The sequence below is a fragment of the Mya arenaria genome, chromosome 9, assembly GCF_026914265.1.
Source record: "Mya arenaria isolate MELC-2E11 chromosome 9, ASM2691426v1".
NCBI classification, from domain to species: Eukaryota; Metazoa; Mollusca; class Bivalvia; order Myida; family Myidae; genus Mya; species Mya arenaria.
In genome coordinates, this window is record NC_069130.1 from 43,446,234 (window position 1) to 43,467,388 (window position 21,155).

General features: G+C 36.6%; 1 protein-coding gene across 1 annotated transcript; it reads right to left on the minus strand.

The window, feature by feature from the left end:
• Positions 1-1,915: 1,915 nt before the first annotated feature.
• LOC128246059 (transmembrane protein 209-like) lies at positions 1,916-15,296 on the minus strand. Its single transcript, XM_052964266.1, has 9 exons — positions 15,161-15,296; positions 11,759-11,842; positions 10,919-11,076; positions 10,495-10,557; positions 9,926-10,008; positions 9,589-9,682; positions 8,017-8,131; positions 7,351-7,445; positions 1,916-2,027 (listed from the first exon to the last, which is right to left on the minus strand). Exons 1-9 carry the CDS (start codon positions 15,294-15,296, stop codon positions 1,950-1,952), a joined length of 906 nt encoding a protein of 301 aa, XP_052820226.1. The 3' UTR covers positions 1,916-1,949.
• Between the last annotated feature and the right edge of the window lie 5,859 nt (positions 15,297-21,155).

Sequence of the window (21,155 nt, forward strand, 5' to 3'; positions counted from 1 at the left end):
TTACTTAACTAAAGCTAATCTTTTTCCAACAAAGACATTACACTCTGTACATGTATATCTCTCTTGGATATTCATCATTTAATTATTCTTGTATTTTTTCCATATATTGTAGTCTTTCCTACAAAGTACTGTATTTCTGTCTTTTCTACACCATGATTTTCTTGTTTTGCTACCAAAATATTTGGTTATATTATTTTCACTCTTCTGAGCATTGAAGTCCATTTAATTGTGTTAAAACTTGTTCACGAATGTCTCACGAGTTCCCCCTTTTCTAAACACTTTTTCACAATATCTCATAAGTCCAGTCATCATAAATGATGGTATATAACTTTAACCACCATTAAACAGGCAAACACCACTACCATGTCGAGAGTTATCCCCATTATCCAAGTAGAGTTATCACCCTTAAAGGCCAATGATCGTAAGCACCCAACGTTCATTTGTTCAGGACACATAGTAGGTTGACCCCCGACATTCCAAAATTCACTCTCTTGAAAAAAGAGGGAGTAACAAACGTTACTAAGGCAACTATGATCAATTGACAAAGCTAGTCTGAAGTTACTAAGGCAACTATGATCAATTGACAAAGCTAGTTTGAAGTAACTATGGCAACTATGATCAATTGACAAAGCTAGTTTGAAGTTACTAAGGCAACTATGATCAATTGACAAAGCTAGTCTGAAGTTACTAAGGCAACTATGATCAATTGACAAAGCTAGTCTGAAGTTATTAAGGCAACTATGATCAATTGACAAAGCTAGTTTGAAGTTACTAAGGCAACTATGATCAATTGACAAAGCTAGTCTGAAGTTACTAAGGCAACTATGATTAATTGACAAAGCTAGTCTGAAGTTATTAAGGTAACTATGATCAATTGACAAAGCTAGTCTGAAGTTATTAAGGCAACTATGATTAATTGACAAAGCTAGTCTGAAGTTATTAAGGCAACTATGATTAATTGACAAAGCTAGTCTGAAGTTATTAAGGCAACTATGATTAATTGACAAAGCTAGTCTGAAGTTATTAAGGCAACTATGATTAATTGACAAAGCTAGTCTGAAGTTACTAAGGGAACAATGATCAATTGACAAAACTAGTTTGATGTTTTTTAGGTAACTATGATCAATTGACAAAGCTAGTCTACTTTTCTTGATTGATCAGGGGACAAAACTTAGTAGGGATATTTAACAAGGTAAAACAGCGTCCAACGTCAAGTGTATCTATAATGTTAATATTAACATTTGCACTATTTTCTTTAAGCAAGAGTGCAGCAGGATAAATGCTGACACAGGGGCATAAATCATCAATAATTGTTGCCAGAGTTACGTACCTTGCTACTCATTTTGCCTGTCAACATGTGTATTAAGTTTCATTTGAATATCTTGAATGGTTTAAGAGTTTTGCGTTTTTGCACAACGATGACTCGTCCAATAATACTAAGGCTACCACAATACAGTGAAATTTTCTTGAGCTTTAAACTTATATACTTCCTAAATGCTTATTTTTGTCTTAAAATACTTTACCATTGACAAGATTGTTCAATACATTGTTAAAGTTAACAACGTGATTAACGACTTCATTGTTAACGTTCAAACATTAACTATTTGATGATTGGTTATATGATTATAAACAAGAACAGCGGAAACAGTTGTCTCAAATCTTCTTAGAAATTCAGCAGATCACAAGTGTATCCATTACACTTCATGAGCAGTAATTTTGAAAGTTAACAACAATGTTAACGTTAATTTAAAAAAAAATAATCTAACAATCGCGGGAAAAACGATTTCTGAACAGTCATTAAAAGATAGACAATAGGATGAACAATTTAAGACCTATTTATGAAAAGAAAATCAAGCCTATGTCAATAATGTAATTGAGTTTCATATCACATACTTATTATTGAAATTACCTTTAAATGAAGCACATTAAAAATCAACAGCCAAGTAAGCCTACTCTAACATTCCATTTTCCTTGTGCTGTATGTGGTACAGGAAAAACAGGATGGCATGGAACATGTTGTTTCTACCCTGAAAACATACAACTGAGATTTACAAATTGTAGATTACTCTTATTGGTGAAGGTTATTCATCACAATTTTTATGTTGGGCAATATTAATAGTTTTAAAGATAGGATGGCGAGACGCCTCTATTGTATCTGGAACACGTACCTGGAACACGCCTCTATTGTACCTGGAACACATACCTGGACACGCCTCTATTGTACCTGGAACACGTACCTGGAACACGCCTCTATTGTACCTGGAACACATACCTGGAACACGCCTCTATTGTACCGGGAACACGCCCTGAAACACGCCTCTATTGTACCTGGAACACGTACCTGGAACACGCCTCTATTGTACCTTGAACACATACCAGAAACACGCCTCTATTGTACCTGGAACACGTACCTGGAACACGCCTCTATTGTATCTGGAACACGTACCTGGAACACGCCTCTATTGTATCTGGAACACGTACCTGGAACACGCCTCTATTGTACCTGAAACACGTACCTGGAACACGCCTCTATTGTACCTGGAACACGTCTCTATTATACCTGGAACACGTACCTGAAACACGGCTCTATTGTACCTGGAACACGTACCTGAAACACGGCTCTATTGTACCTGGAACACGTACCTGAAACACGCCTCTATTGTACCTGAAACACGTACCTGGAACACGCCTCTATTGTACCTGGAACACGTCTCTATTATACCTGAAACACGTACTTGGAACACGCCTCTATTGTACCTGGAACACGGCTTTATTGTACCTGAAACACGTACTTGGAACACGCCTCTATTGTAACTGGAACACGCCTCTATTGTACCTGGAACACGTAACTGGAACACGCCTCTATTGTACCTGGATCAAGCCTCAATTGTACCTGAAACACGTACCTGGAACACGCCTCTATTGTACCTGGAACACGTCTCTATTATACCTGAAACACGTACTTGGAACACGCCTCTATTGTAACTGGAACACGTACCTGGAACACGCCTCTATTGTACCTGGAACATGTACCTTGAACACGCCTCTATTGTACCTGGAACATGTACCTGGAACACGCCTTTATTGTACCTGAAACACGTTCTTGGAACACGCCTCTATTGTAACTGGAACACGTCTCTATTGTACCTGAAACACGTACTTGGAACACGCCTCTATTGTACCTGGAACACGCCTCTATTGTATCTGGAACATGTACCTTGAACACGCCTCTATTGTATCTGGAACATGTACCTGGAACACGCCTTTATTGTACCTGAAACACGTTCTTGGAACACGCCTCTATTGTTACTGGAACACGCCTCTATTGTAACTGGAACACGTACCTGGAACACGCCTCTATTGTACCTGGAACATGTAACTGGAACACGCCTCTATTGTACCTGGAACATGTACCTGGAACACGCCTCTATTGTACCTGAAACACGTACCTGGAACACGCCTCTATTGTACCTGGACCACGTACCTGGAACACGCCTCTATTGTACCTGGAACACATACCTGGAACACGCCTCTATTGTATCTGGAACACGTACCTGGAACACGCCTCTATTGTACCTGGAACACATACCTGGAACACCCCTTTATTGTACCTGAAACACGTACCTGGAACACGCCTCTAGTGTACCTGGAACAAGCAACTGGAACACACCTCTATTGTACCTGAAACACGTACCTGGAACACGGCTTTATTGTACCTGAAACACGTAACTGGAACACGGCTTTATTGTACCTGAAACACGTACCTGGAACACGACTTTATTGTACCTGAAACACGTACCTGGAACACGCCTCTAGTGTACCTGGAACAAGTAACTGGAACACGCCTCTATTGTACCTGAAACACGTACCTGGAACACGGCTTTATTGTACCTGAAACACGTACCTGGAACACGCCTCTATTGTACCTGGAACACGTCTCTATTATACCTGAAACACATACCTGGAACACGCCTCTATTGTACCTGGTACAGATACCTGGAACACGCCTCTATTGTACCTGAAACACGCCTGTATTGTACCTGGAACACGTACCTGGAATACGCCTCTATTGTACCTGGAACACGCCTCTATTGTACCTGGAACACGTACCTGGAATACGCTTCTAGTGTACCTGGAACACGTACCTGGAACACGATTCTATTGTACCTGGAACATGTACCTGAAACACGCCTCTATTGTACCTGGAACACGCCTCTATTGTATCTGGAACACGTACCTGGAACACGCCCCTTTTGTACCTGGAACACGTACCTGGAACACGCCTCTATTGTACCTGAAACACGTACCTGGAACACGCCTCTATTGTACCTGGAACACGTACCTGGAACACGGCTCTATTGTACCTGATCCACATACCTGGTACACGCCTCTATTGTACCTGGAACACGTACCTGGAACACGCCTCTATTGTATCTGGAACACGTACCTGGAACAGGCCTCTATTGTTCCTGAAACACATACCTGGAACACGCTCTATTGTACCTGGAACATGCCTCTATTGTATCTGGAACACGTACCTGGAACACGCCTCTATTGTATCTGGAACACGCCTCTATTGTACCTGGAACACGCCTCTATTGTATCTGGAACATGTACCTGGAACACGCCTCTATTGTACCTGGAACACGTACCTGGAACACGCCTCTATTGTACCTGGAACACGTACCTGGAACACGCCTCTATTGTATCTGGAACACGTACCTGGTACACGCCTCTATTGTACCTGGAACACGTACCTGGTACACGCCTCTATTGTACCTGGAACACGTACCTGGAACACGCCTCTATTGTATTTGGAACATGTACCTGGAACACGCCTCTATTGTACCTGGAACACATACCTGGTACACGCCTCTATTGTACCTGGAGCACGCCTCTATTGTATCTGGAACACTTACCTGGAACACGCCTCTAATGTACCTGGAACACGCCTCTATTGTACCTGGAACACGCCTCTGTTTTACCTGGAACACGTACCTGGAACACGCCTCTATTGTACCTGGAACACGTACCTGGAACACGCCTCTATTGTACCTGGAACACGTACCTGGAACACGCCTTTATTGTACCTGGAACACATACCTGGTACACGCCTCTATTGTACCTGGAACACGTACCTGGTACACGACTCTTTGTACCTGGAACACGTACCTGGAACACGCCTCTATTGTATCTGGACCACGTACCTGGAACACGCCTCTATTGTACCTGGAACACATACCTGGAACACGCCTCTATTGTATCTGGAACACGTACCTGGAACACGCCTCTAATGTACCTGGAACACGCCTCTATTGTATCTGGAACACGTACCTGGAACACGCCTCTATTGTACCTGGAACACGTACCTGGAACACGCCTCTATTGTACCTGGAACACGCCTCTATTGTAACTGGAACACTCCTCTATTGTACCTGGAACACGTACCTGGAACACGTACCTGGAACACGCCTCTACTGTACCTGGAACATGTACCTGGAACACGCCTCAATTGTACCTGGAACACGTACCTCGAACACGCTTCTATTGTACCTGGAACACGTACCTGGAACATGCCTCTATTGTACCTGGAACATGCCTCTATTGTACCTGGAACATGCCTCTATTGTACCTGGAACACGTACCTGGAACACGCCTCTATTGTACCTGGAACACGTACCTGGAACACGCCTCTATTGTACCTGGAACACATACCTGGTACACGCCTCTATTGTACCTGGAACATGCCTCTATTGTACCTGGAACACGCCTCTATTGTACCTGGAACATGCCTCTATTGTACCTGGAACACGCTCTATTGTACCTGGAACATGCCTCTATTGTACCTGGAACATGCCTCTATTGTACCTGGAACACGCCTCTATTGTACCTGGAACATGCCTCTATTGTATCTGGACCACGTACCTGGAACACGCCTCTATTGTACCTGGAACACGTACCTGGTACATGCCTCTATTGTACCTGGAACACGCCTCTATTGTATCTGGAACACGTACCTGGAACACGCCTCTATTGTACCTGGAACACGCCCTGAAACACGCCTCTATTGTACCTGGAACACGCCTCTATTGTACCTGGAACATGCCTCTATTGTACCTGGAACATGCCTCTATTGTACCTGGAACACGTACCTGGAACACACTTCTATTGTACCTGGAACATGCCTCTAGTATACCTTCAATACTGAACAGGTATCAGTAACAATCATTAAAAATTGTAGATTATTCTTATTGTTGTCAGAAGGTCCTTTATCACATTTTTTATGTTAAGCAAATTTCACTTAGTTTTAAAGATACATGTACATGTTGGATAGCCAGACACTAATATTTTATCATACACACTGGATATAGATATATAAGCTATCAATATTTCGCGAAGTTTAAAACTCCAAATCTAACAATTTGTGGAAATTGTGAATATTATACAATGTACCTCAGGGAAATTGAAGTAAAAAAATGATCTGAATAAACAAAGGGAAGTAACTCTCAAAACATTAAGAAACTTGTAAGACTAGAGGATCACCTCTGCCTCACAAATTATACGTCAGGCCCCTGTTATTCCCAAACCCTTGTGTGTGCCTAATTTCAGGACAACCTGTTCCCTCCACAAAACAGAAAGAGCTTATATGTTTACATAAAGTGAAAGGGCACATACATTTTTAACAAGTCACAATGGCTAATGGTAAAATATGTTAAGCACTGAAATAAAACATTTTGATCCACATTCCCAACAACCCAACAACTCTAGAGCCTGACATTTCTACTAGGCATGAACAATTGCACCAGGGGCTCCTGTGTGAATTCAGATTTTGAACACTGAATGTGTAAAAAGTTTCAGAACATTTCATCTTAAATTGTCAACTATTTTGAGCCAAACATTTTACAACAGACCCTCTGAATAACCAACAGCATGATTCCATTATATCTCCTCCAAACTTATAATGACATTACCAGGACTAGCAGTAGCTGAACTGTACCAGTAAATATCTCTTTTATACACATGGCCTTTCACCTCCAAAAAGGTGTATAAATATGGGGAATTATTTAAATATTAAACAAGAGTGCAGCGGAGCGGACACCAATGCTGGCCTGTTACTGTTTATTAGTGAAAAAGGTGGCAAATTACATATAGCTCTACAAATAATTGAGTCAGAGTTATGGACCTTGCAATACAAGCTATCTTTTGCAGCATGTGTACCAAGTTTCATTTGAATATCAAGTATACAAAATTGAAAATTACACCAAATCAAGAACAAAACTATTTTTTCCTTCGAAACAAGATGATGTAAATAAAAAATATAATAGGACGTAATAGTAAGCAATAGAATACCTTGGGCAGGTTGAACACAGTGTCTTTATTAACCACTTGGAAATGTGGTGGGTTAATGCTGGTCTGGTATAGCAGTAAGTTTTCCTTCTCCATGTCTGAAATAATGGGCACCATGGCATTTTAACAACATATTTCATTTCACCATAGAAAATAGTATCTTTTTAATTGTTTTCATAATAACCAACAAAACTACTTTTATATAGAAAATGAGCAAGGTTTAGCAATCAATCATTTGATCTGAGAAACACTTAATATATAACTGACATTAATAACCATTGGAAACCACAATCCACAAAGGATGGGTATTGATGGGAAAACAGCACTGCGATATATCACAATATTTCCGTAGCGTACTGTTTGAATAACAAAACGAAGAACTTGTGATGAATTTATACAATTGTATGCTAATTTTCATCATTATTTCTCACTTGGATAATTTCCTTCATATTTGCCAATGGATAGAAATGATGAAAAAAAAAATGTTTGCCTTTTAACTATATTGACTTTTTTATGCTTTTCTAACTTTGACAACCAAAATTGATGAAACAAAAACAAATCAGATACTTCTATCATATTATACAAGTGGAAAAGGATGACTTGTTCAAAACTCATTGATGAATCTGGTGGTCAAGTGTTATTAAAACATCTAAGGCTACATATCCTTACTAGGTTTGTCTGGAGTCTTAAGGAAGTGTTGGCTGGTGAACGTTTTCCCATCGGGGTACCTTAGGTCTGGGGGAAGCCGGGAATCCAGGTACGTGCAGAACATGTGCATCACCAACTGGAGAGAAACCAAAGTGTAAATCAATGACAATGCTTGTCGGTGTCAAAACTGGGCAGCACAGAACAAATATATGACTGTCAAAAGTGGCCATAACTGATCAATTATAAGAGTGTCAAAACTGGGCATAACTGAACAAATATTAGAGTTAGTGTTATACGCCTCATTGTACAAACAATGGGTTTTAAATTAAGAGATATAGGATGGTAATGCAGCCTGTCCTTCTTTGGTATCACGATTCTGCACACATGGAGACCAGCATGGGTACCCTTCTGTCTGGCCTTTAAATGCTATGGATAACTAAGTATTTGCTTTATTCGGTTCTAAAGTTTATTTTATGTAAATAAATATATTCACACTTGGTATCTATGGTAATTGGAACCTGAAACTGTTCAAGTAAACACATTTCTGTTTTTGTCAAATTCTTAATATTCAGGTTCATCACAGCCCGGTACAATGTACCCTTTCCACCCTAAGCGCCCTGTCCCTTCATACAGCACACTGCCCTTTTTAAAACCAGGTAAAAACCATAATATGTATATTGCCTCTGGCAATATGTGTACCAAGTTTTATTTGAATATCTTGAATGAAAAAAAAACAGAAGAGCATGAAAATGTAGCCAATATTCAAAATTGACCAAGACACAGTGCAGATGGTCTGAGCATGTTTCATGAGAAATGATTTAAACAGTTAGCTTCCAGAGTGTTCATAATGATTTTCTTAAATTTGACCACCAAGATTTTGACCACCGTCTTAAGCTAGACATACATTTCTCTAAATTTCTCACCTGAGTGAATGTTTCACTGAGTGAATGTTTCATAATACCACTGAAATATCTCATCCTAATGAAAGTTTTCACCCAAGTCAAGGTTTACATTTGGGTGAACGTTCTAACCCAAGTGAAGATACTTTTTCGAGATAAAGTTCTCACCCAAGTGAAGGTTCTAATCAGAGTGAAGGTTTCCCACCCAAGTGAAGGGTCTAATCAGAGTAAAGTTTCCCACCCAAGTGAAGAGTCTAATCAGAGTGAAGTTTCTCACCCAAGTAAAAAATTCATCCCAGTGAAGTTTCTCACCCAAGTGAAGTTTTCATCCCAGTGAAGTTTCTCACCCAAGTGAAGTTTTCATCCCAGTAAAGTTTCTCGCCCAAGTGAAGTTTTCATCCCAGTGTAGTTTCTCACCCAAGTGAAGTTTTCATCCCAGTGAAGTTTCTCATCCAAGTGAAGTTTTCATCCCAGTGAAGTTTCCCGCCCAAGAGAAGTTTCTCACCCAAGTGAAATTTCTCACCCAAGTGAAAGTTTTCATCCCAGTGAAGGTTCTCACCCAAGTGACATTTCTCAACTTCTCACTGGAGTGAATGCATTTATCGAAGTGAAAGTTCTCTCCAAAGTTAATTTTTTTATCCGAGGGAACCAGACCAAGTCAATGTTCTAACCTCAATGGAGTTGAAGTTCTCACCTGAGTATCTGTGGGCAAGTGTTCGCTCCATGGTTTCCCGTACTGGCCCCCACCACCGCCTTGAGTCCACAAGAACTCGCTGACACACCCATCACTGCCCAAAATGTACAATGGTATTGATCCATTACAATGCGTTTGGTGAATTTATTTTTCTTATTGTTGCCCACTGAGCTACTAGAATTTAACGCAGGTAAAACAGAAGAATATAATAATATTATGTCTACCCTTAATCCTCTTGATAAGGTCTTCCTGGTTGGACATACAATCTAAAAAAGTCTCCATCATACTGAGGTAAGGTATATATACCACTATGGCCAACAGTAGAATAGATGACTACCCTTCTTCCTCTTGTCCAGGTACTCCTTGTTGGACGTACAATCTAGAGGGGATACTGGCTGGAACACTGTTTGCATCTTGTTTCTGGCAACATTTTTACCAAGTTTCATTTGAGAATCTTGAAAGTTAAATGTTTTGACACAAAAACACTGACAATAACTAGGCTGACAGCGACAACATTAGGCTAAACCAGACAACCTTATAAAACCCACATCTCTAGGTCTACAACAGTGTTTCAGTACTTTTAAAGGCAACGATGTTGTTCACAGTGATTAAATGAATACAATTGGTTTGTTTTTCTACTCTCTTTCTGTGATGATTGAGCTATTTATGAGTCTGTGATTTCGAATGAGGATTTTTTTATTTCTTAAATAAATGCAAACATGAAGGTCAGGAGGAATTAATCTACCTTAAAACAGAATGGTCCAAGCCTCAGATTAAGAAGCAACGTATATATATGCCTCTCATAATATATGTTTTATGTTAATATTTGTATCCTTGGCTAGTGACCTTGAATTTTTTTAAATGATGGTCAATATAAAGAAGAATCTTTGCACATGTCATACAGACCTTTCTGAGGCGCTCAATCCAGAGGAACAGGTCGTCATCTGTCACTCCCAGAGGCCTCCAGACCTGAAACATGCAACTAGTACATTTTAAGCAATTAAAACATACCTTTTTGTGCATTTTTCAATTAGTTTCGGAGAGGAGAAAAATTACATTTACACAAATTCACCACTTTTATTGACTATTAATAGTTGAAGGGAAGTAATTCTATTTAATATTTATGTATAATATGCTTGTACTGATGCTTTCCCCTGATTCAAGTTTTCATGCATTTATGATGTATTCTATGTATTTTGGATTGGTGGCCTTTTATAATAAACTAAACAATTGGCTTTAGATTGACTTGACAGCTCTTTGTTTACAAAAGCTTATAATCCTTCATAAACGATTGACCCCACTAAAACCCTGTCTCGATATTGTATATTACCTCTTCTCCCATATTATCGCTATCATCCGTCCGTGACTTATGGCTCTGTGAGGATCGACTGGCGAGCTTGTACTGGTTTTTACGGATCAGATCCAGGCTGGGACGGCCGTAACTCCAGAATGATGAACTGTTCAGTGACATAGTGATCAAGTGAATATCTTATCAACCAATGCAACTTCATTTGATTTTTAGAATCAATTGTTTTTATATATTTTTAAATAATTATTTTCCTAAAACTAGATTTGTTAGAATTTGCAAGTTTAAATCTCAATTCAGAGGTTTTAATTTTCATTTGATTATAGACAACCAAATAGGAGTTTTCATTAAAATCAAAAAATGCTTATCCTCAATAATATGAAGAATATACATAATACAGGCTTTCAAGTGCCCTAAAACAACAATGCTTTTTAAAAAAGAAAAAGAGAAAAAGTAGTGGATTTAAGGGCAGCTTTGGTAGGGAACATATCGGTCTTTATTTAACTTTTTTCAAAATAAATAAATGAATACTGAACATTTCTACCAGTATTATATTGAGAAACATATACATGTTTTCAGGATTCTAAAGATGTTTGTGTTGTACTTGCACAAATGTAAAAGTAATTGGGCAACTAGGGGGATTTGGTTTCAAGCCAATATTTTAAAATTGAGTGCTGTATTTCCCGCATTTTCAGCCATTCTAAGAGCATTTTATAAAACACTTGTATTCTATTATTTAACCAAAAAAGAAGAAAAAGTAGGTATTTTCCCTGACGAAGGTTAAAGTGACCCCACTTGAAAGCCTGATTTAATACGGAAACAGCTAAACAACAATTATAGATATTACATAACTCGCGGACTTACTGAGAGCTGCCTTGTAGTATTTCTCATCCTGCTCCTTTAGGTACGTTGACAGGGACTGTAAGTCTGTCATCTTGTCAGAGGGGGCTGAAAATTTGATTTTGTTGGTTAAACAAGATAAAAAACTTCAATAAGAAAACACCAAGAGCATTGCAAGTCTATGACAACACCAAGAACAATGCAAGTCCATGACAACACCAAGAGCAATGCAAGTCCATGACCACTCCAAGAGCATTGCAAGTCCATGACAACGCCAAGAGCATTGCAAGTCCATGACAACGCAAAGAGCATTGCAAGTCCAAAACAACGCCAGGAGCATTGCAAGTCCATGACAACACCAAGAGTATTGCAAGTCCATGACAACACCAAGAGCATTGCAAGTCCATGACAACGCCAAGAGCATTGCAAGTCCGGAAGCAAACTTTGGTTTAGTCATACAGTCAAACCTGGTTGAACGGTCACCTGCTTTAAATGGCCACCTGCCTTAACGGGCCACTCCAAATTCCCCCCGTACGTTTTTACTATATAATGTACATGTATTAAGCGGCAAACTGTCTAACGGGGCACGGCCACTAAAATTTACCCTTAAAACAGGTTTGACTGTAGTTTATAGCCAAAATCTTTATTGATCGGTCAAAATTTATACAATTTTTTATTAACCAATCAAATAATTCAAATATACAAACAAGCTTTAAGATGATCTGTGAACAACTTATGCAAGTTTTGTAAAATTTATAGCATGAAAACAAACACTTTTAACATGAATCAATTACTGCAATTTACAGGTACGCTAAGTGCAAGTAATCACAATAAAGCCACTACTTTTATATAAATTGGTTTACAAAACCGGCGGGTGTAATTTTCCGAAAAGTACAAAAAAAATAAAAAATGAATTTCACTATTTTTTCAAAATTGTTTTCCCGACCGTATTGATCTTGGTGCGAAACGAAAGAAAAACGCTCAGATAAGCGTACGAATGCAGTATATCTCGACTGGTTTGTTGTTCCGTGGCCGTATTTGCCAATTTATAGTGATAGCATGTGAGCCAGTCAACTGTTATGGCAGCGCCGATGGCAATGGCGGAGTTGACGATAGCAGTCATTCTTTGTATGAAATTAATTAATTAAAATATGCAGGAGTTGTTAAAATAACAAGAGCAATAAACAATGGCAAATTTAACAGCCGACTCAAACAATAACTGTCACGTGATTGTTGTTATTACCCGCCAATTTAGGTCATGAAAATATTGTTGTTTATAGATAAAAAATAAAATTGTCAGCGGCTGCCATCGAATTAGTAGACACAAATATCTGTAAATTATGTGTGAGAATTTTTTTTATAACATTTTATGGTTAAATATCAAATAACAGTGCACTGAGTGGTGAAATAGAAAGTAAAATTTCTAAGTTGACACCGGTGACCTAGTTTCACAAGTTCGGTCGATGGTGTTTATGGTTTGAAATCACAAAATGGTTTGGAAATACTTGTTATTGAATCAATGTAAAGCTTGTGTTTATTCTAGATTACATGTTTATTCATGTTTGGGTTAATAGTAGAGTAAAAACAATGAAAGAGTTGAACACATGTCTCAATGACATTTTAATACTAATGCCAGGAGTTGTGTGCAAAACATTTAGATAAAACAACACGGAAAACTATTTTGAATAAGTCCATTTCAATTTGTAATGAACTTGATATTTCACTATAAATGAGATTTGTTGTTGTAACCAAGGAATACTCTTTAAAATGAAAAATAAACAAGCATGAAGTATAGATACCCTGTGAACTCATGTATACACAAAATGGCGGAATTGGGAGAAGATGAAAATATCCGATACATAATTATGGATTTCTCTGTTACTATCATTGGTACATAAAGTTAAGTCACATGCTAGATTTATTATTTTGTTATGTGATTTTTATGTACTGATGTGGTAATTTGCTGCAAGATTTGAATTTGAAATGGATTTGGTGAACATCCCATGGTAAATATCCCGGTCCGAAAATATCCGAACTAAGCATGGATCGGGTTACAGGTTACACACCACCATTGTTATTCCCTATATAATTCAATGTAAAATTATAATTTTTAGACAACATTTAAAGGCACTTCGAGCGAATGCAGGCTATGATAACCACATATATTCTTAAAGTACAAGCTTTAAATTACCTTTTAAGCCAATAAAAAAGGGGGGTCAAGTTATTCCTAAGAAAAATCACACCACTTGAAAAACAAACTCTAAAAATTGCACCGTCCGCCATGACAGATCTTCCAAAATGACCTTTCGACTATAGGGCAGCGGTTTATGCTTTAATCTCTACTCTAAATGATAAATCAAGCAAGAATAGATACTTAAGGTATAAAAGTTTCAGGAATAATGATAGTTTTGATTTACAGTGTATTGAGCATGTGAAAACATGTCTATGAATCATAAGAACATTTTTTTTTATTGAGAATTTTCCACACAACGGAAGTACATATGACGTAATGGTGACGTCATTCCTAAACACAACTAGGACCCACCATGGTAAAGGGTATTAAAACTCAAATCTAGGTCTAGTTTGGTTTTTAGTTTTTCAGGAATTGCTTTCACAATGTTAAAGCTCAAATGTCTTCATAAAATGTTACTTCCTTATTTACAAAATTGGTAATTATTTCACTTTATTGGCATTTTCCAATATTGAAATAACTGAAACAATGTTTAGAAAATATTATGTATTGTTTTAATACAGTGCAATTTTTTTGTATTTTGATGCGTAAAATTGCCTTCTCTTTTTTCAATTTAATATTGTTCAGTTTTTAAGTGCTCTGCATTCACTTTTGCTTTAGCATACCCTTGAAGCTTAACAAATGTCTTGCTGAGTGATATTCAATGTATCTTTGATAAAAAGTATAGTTTATACATGTAAACATGTTTTATAGTCAATTTCATTGATGTTTTATATGCACAGTATGTAAGATTTAAACTGTGTGTTTAATTAGAACTTTGAAACTTTGAGTGTATTAAAACATGCATTAATAGCAGTTTAAAAATTTAAATGTCATGTAAATGATATAAATTTTCAATGTTTTTATGTTTTTCTCTGATTTTTACCCTTTAAGAGTATGCTTTGTGACTGTTTTCCTTTTTTTTCTTTTTTTTTCGACCGCCCGGTGGACATAGTCCCCAAAATTTCTTGTAAACCAAAAAATAAAAAAGGAGTGGCCTTAGTGAAAGAAGCAAGAATGAAGCATCTAGCCGTCACGTTTGCCAAGGTATACAGGACAAACAAGATGGCTGGTACTTACAAGGGGATCTAAATGATGATGAGAGTGAAAGTCTGGATTGAAGTCCACTGCCATCCAGACTTGACAGTGACGCACCGGGCGAGTACGAAGGAAATGAAGAATCGGAAAATCCTGACAAGTGACTACCACTGGCTTGGAAGCCACTATGGTCTGTTCCCGCACACAGTTTGCAGCCCGCTTCAACAGACCTTTTGGTCGTGCCACGTTGTCCTGTCCATGGTGCTGGGGTAGAATATCTTCTGCAATTGTCATCGCTGGTTGGAACACGGTATCGCATGATGCCTATTTTACCTGTTTAATGTTATAACCTTTTATCTGACTTTTATCTGACTTACTGTGGAGTGCACTATGTAAATACTGTAAATTTAATTCTTGTGAAACACACTATACTCACATAACAAATTACCTTGGAGTACACCTGTATGTGAGTTTTTGGTCTGGCACACTTGGATGCATGTGCTTGTGCAACTGGGCAAAGGCGTCCCCAACCTGCCTGACCAGCACCTTGCACTGGATGATTTTCATAGTCAATCAGGGGCCATGATTTGTATAAAAGATAATATGGAGTTATCTAACCTCATTATGTGATGGCTCTGAACATCTGTGTGAAGTATTAAGTCAAGTGAATGAATGGTATTGGAGTTTTAAGTGAAAATCCCAACTTGCCTTAAAACTTTAACCTGCCCTAAAACTTTAACCTAAGTCAATCATGGGCCATAACTTGAATTTAGGATAATATGGAGTTATGTAACCTCATTACGTGATGGTCTTGAAAAAATGTGTGAAGTATAAAGTCAATTGAACAAAGGATATAGAAGTTATTAATAAATATTCCAACTTGCCCTTAAACTTTAACCTAAGTTCCATAGTCAATCAGGGGCCATAATCTGTGTAAAGAATAATATGGAGTTATCTAACCTCATCATGCGATGGCCCTGAACAACTGTGTGAAGTATTAAGTCAATTGAATGTAGGGTATTGGACTTATAAGTGAAAATCCCAACTTGCCCTAAAACATAACCGGACGCTGACGCTGGGGCGAGTAGTATAGCCCACCTATTCTTCGAATAGTCGAGCTAAAAAATGCATATCACATATATCATGTCAAAGAAATTCTGATCGAAGCGGTTCGGATGTGGATGGAGTCAAAATATCAAAAACATCTTCAATGTCATCACCAGATCGTTTCTTCGTCACCAATGGTGTTCTTTTGTACCCTTTGGCTCTTGGAGAAATTATCTTCGAACACGTAGCACACTGCATTTTTTAAATATTATCCATTCAATATATTTCTTGCAATATTCCGATTCTAAGAAATCTTAAAGGAACATGAAAAAATAAATAATGTTCAATGTGATCACCAAGATGAAAACTATCGGTGCAGGTATCAGCATCAAACAATTTTGGCATGTGAAGCGAATACTCTCCAGTGTTCATTTTTTGGCGGCTGCTTCTTTAATCAATAGGTACCACTCGGCCATTTGTAGTGGCCAATCTTTTTGTATGATAAGCCCGCCGCTGGCTAACAGTTGCATGTATGTTGATAGTTCAGTTATTGATTGGATTCAAGATCATGTGCGTATGAGTATGAATGTAATAAAGCTATATTAAACTATCCCGTTTTGGGTCTGTTAAATACATTACACTGACAACATTACACCATTTGCCATGGAAACCGTTCGCGGCTCCCGCTTTGATCACCCCGGGCCCTTTCGTGGACAACTTATGTTATTTCATTATCATTGCGATTGCTGATACTGTTAAAATATTGTACAATTCTGTTAGGTAAAAGTTTAACTTTGAACTTAAGAACGAACAAGTAAATATTATTACGGCATTGTTGAAAAACAGTGATGTGACTGCTTTGCTGCCAACTGGATATGGAAAATCCATGTGCTACATTATTACAAGACCAGCAGGTTATCATTACAAATAGATATGTACATTATTATTATTATTATTATTATTAGTAGTAGTAGTAGTAGTAGTAGTAGTAGTAGTAGTAGTAGTAGTAGTAGTAGTAGTAGTAGTAGTAGTATCAATAAATTAATTAATTACAAATTGACATAAAACTATGTTAAAAGAAACATGCGTGTTCTCGTTGAAGTCATTAATTTTCACTGCGTATTTGCACAAAATCATATTGATAATCCGATATGTTTCACATAACGTGTTATCCATTTCTTATATTAAGTTTGAATATATTGTATAATACTAGACATAGTAAAGTAGTAACCTGCAGGGTTCGAATTTAGGCTCGCATACTCGCAAAATGCGAGCGACATTTGCAAATTGCGAGTGACTTTTATTCAAGCTCGCGAAATTCTGCGAGTGGCTTTTTCTAGACGACTAAATGTCAAAACGAAAGTAGAATAAACATAAACTTTACTCCGCTACGTAGCTTGGTGTAAACAGCTTATAAATAGCATGTTTACACTACCAATATGTAAACGCAGCATGAAGTCGCGCTTGAATAATTATTGGCGCCGCACTGAAGTGCGCGCCTATTATGGAATGGGAATTTATTTTAGTTAGTGGTAGGAGCGGTTTTTAAGTTGATTGACAGTTGGGTTTTACTGTTATTTTATTATGATTAAAAAATGCAAATGGGTGGCTATTTATGGTTGAATAGATTGTCTTCAATTTATCTTCAAAACATTATATCGGAAGAACGACAAATAAGTTTAATAACTGTTCCCGATTCGTTTACGTTTTCCGATTGGTTACCTGTAATATCATGTGCCGGAAATGTAAACATTCGGAGGAGTTCCGAATGAAATGTAAATATGTGGACCGGTAATTATGTGAATGGGAATAATTATATTTTATGTTGTTTTGTTATGTTTACTGCATTGATAAACCATGAGGCAAGCTGTTTTCTTTAATTTAATCGATATTGGAATTTTTATGTTCACCTAACTTTATTTGTTAATGTGTTGAAGGTGGCAATAGTAAAATTTTATTACGATTGCCCCCGAGTTGTTTTATTTTTATAACACTACACATATCTGGATGTTGCTATTTTTAGAACCAGAAGGTATTTCCCCGCTATTCATAGGTCAATAATGGAATTTCTACATCGTCGTTTAATAGTTGGAAACTAGGTGATGTTTTTTCATGAATATACGTTTAAAATAAGTAAACACTAAAAGTGCACACTGGCAGTTGATTACGATACATCTAACAATTTGAGTCATTACAATAAAACATGGATTATAAGTGAATTATACGCGTAAGAGAAGATTTCCTGTCGAAAAAACGAATGTCAAAAAACAGCATGGAACTGGGATATTCGTATCAAAGGGCTATTCATGTAAGTATCCTTGAGTAGTTGTGTACGTGTATGTGTTAAAAAATGTTTGTTTTTTAATTTATCTTTGGAATTCTTAATTCATTTTTATTTGCTAAATGTTACGACAGCGTGTTAATATTTTTACATGTACTATAAATATACACATTCGGTCCAGCCAACCCCGGATAAAATCCTCGTCCTGCGGGGACGAACTGATGGTCAAATCCCCGCCATATATTTTGCTCAAAGACAAAACCACCGCATTCACCCGGCACTGCGAGGCCACCTGTAAGGTAAAAACACAGCCCATTTCCCCGGCTATCCCCGGCATATCCCCAGACCTGGGGGCCGTGGTTACAATTGACTGGTGCATTATGTACATGTTAAATATTTTTAAATGTACTTATGTACATCATTTATGTATATGATATGAGTATGTAATCTTTTATTTGATTGTTTTATCTTAGAAAAATATTAGACTTAAAATTTTGTTTAAAAATGATGAGTTTTGGTATGTGACCTATTTCTAACATACCATAATACATGAACATACCGAATATTTTTTTACAAACTGCATATTTTCAAAATAAACCTGTAAGAAAAGATGTACATGGTTTCGGGCTGGAAGCCACTACAGCTTGGACACTAGCGACATTCATTTGCTTGGTGTAGGTCTCGTTGAACCCCATACGGTTGTGAATCATTATCAACCATATGCACAACAACTACACATTTGTGCCTACCAACCCTTACTCTTGGCTAAAATGGATATTAGTGCAGAATGTATAATTAATACATGTGCATTTGTATTTTATGGTTGTAGTTTCTGTTGGTTGATAATCAGAAGTCTATATTTCTTTCAGGCAGGAAAATGACTGAATATTACTAAGTTAACAAATCGGGGTTATATGAAGAATTCCAGCCTGCATTAAATACTTGGTTGGATCATTGAGACAGATTTGACATCCATGTCTATCCACAAGGCAGTCACATCTGATAGAGATGATGTGAGTATTTCATATAAAACATATTTAAGTTGGTGTTTGTTGTTTTATAAACTCACTGTATTCAATAATCCGGTGGTGGTGCTGGTGGTGGTGGTGGTGATGGTGATGATGATGATGAATTTTATTGATAAATTTAGTAATTTTCTTGATATTATATACATGTATGTATCAGCTTGTTGTTGTTGTTTTTTAAAATAATGTTGAGAAATATTAAACTGTTTATATTTTATTTTGTATAGGTATGGCAGTATTATTATCCATACTAATTAGTTAGAAAGTGCTTTTTTACAGCACTAAACATTCTAGATGGGTAAAGAACCTAAAGGGTCATGCAAACCAAATCAGCATTGACTCAGCATTGAGTAATTATCATCTGTGCACACACTACAAGTACAAACGCATGGGAACAAACCAAACTGACAAAATGTTGAAGAGTGAAGAATTATTGTGAAAATTTCTAAATGTAAGAATACCATTCACTAAATAAAACAAATTGACATCGATTACCCACAGAGACTGTTTACATGTTATAATATTAAAAAAAACATTAGTTGAGAACTCTGACATTTTCTGAGTTAGTATCATAAGTAAAATTCATTTATTTGAATGATTACATTTTATGAATAAGTCCAATTAAGCTTTATCAATTTTTACAAGAAAAAGGTTGGTTTTTAAGCATTATATTAGCTATAAAAATGTATAGTTACATGACATTATGTATATTTTCGTCAAAACTGAACGGTAAACTATCATAAATTGTCTTTTAAATTGTTCATTAGACATCATAGAAAATATTCAAAATGATTTCAGCAGGTTGTCTTTTTATAAACTATTTTTTATGAATTGATAAAACTGCTATATATTTTCAAACATCGAAATACTGCTCTGTTCCGAAGACTCACAAGATCAATCAAAATGATTTTTTTCCATGTGTATCAATAATATGTTTGGTTGAACTTAAGTTTTCTGTTAACTGAAGTTTATTTTACCAGAAACTGTTGTGTTTATTTCATAATTTCTGATAATGTGAAAAAAAAATCAAATATAGACAAAATATTTTTAATTCACATTAAAAAATCTTTAAAATTTGGATATAAGTCCCATAGTGTACCATGATAATAACTTTGGCCGGGTAAAAGCTTTATAAAAGTGTGTATTACTTATAAATACCTTAATTCAGTTTAAATAATTTTTGTTTTCATATAGATTTCCTGTTATATTGAGCTTTGTCAATTTTTGTTTTTGTTTTGTATTATGTACAATTACTACTTCTATTTCCTTACTTATTTTTTTTTGTCTCATTTGTCAAATTGAATTGTTACATATTTAAGTGAAAAAATAACACACTATTTTTAAAGATGCACTCTTACTCCCAAATAAGACTTATCACAATTAATATTATTGTTTTGATTTTTTTTTAAATGGGTTGATAGATGTCAACAACAATGTTTCTAATGAATTAAGGAACTTGAGTTCAATTTGCTAATAAGAATGAACATAAAACATGGTATTCCTGCCTTGTGATACTATAGTAGACCACAGTAAATCGTTAAGCAATCACCAATCATTTAATATTTGTCATGCTTTCTGTTATTATAAACAGGGTCACAAGCTTGTTATCAGTAAACAATATTTCAGTAAATGCATTATTTAGTAAGAAGTTATTGTTTTATCAGTCACTTTGATGTGTGTTATAAATACAATTATATGTATTGATTTCAAATAAGAGTTTCACTTTAAAGATGCTCATTTAAAGATAATGAACAGACACACAAAAACTAGACACATTTGATACTAATTATATGAATGATT

Excerpts from the sequence above, each read along its gene's own strand:
- LOC128246059 (XM_052964266.1), bottom strand. The coding sequence starts at position 15,296 with ATGACAATTGCAGAAGATATTCTACCCCAGCACCATGGACAGGACAAC. Across the intron at positions 9,683-9,925 it reads CCTGGACAAGAGGAAGAAGG|TGATGGGTGTGTCAGCGAGT; the intron begins GTAGTCATCTAT and ends CATTTTGGGCAG. Across the intron at positions 7,446-8,016 it reads TAAGACTCCAGACAAACCTA|ACATGGAGAAGGAAAACTTA; the intron begins GTAAGGATATGT and ends CCATTATTTCAG.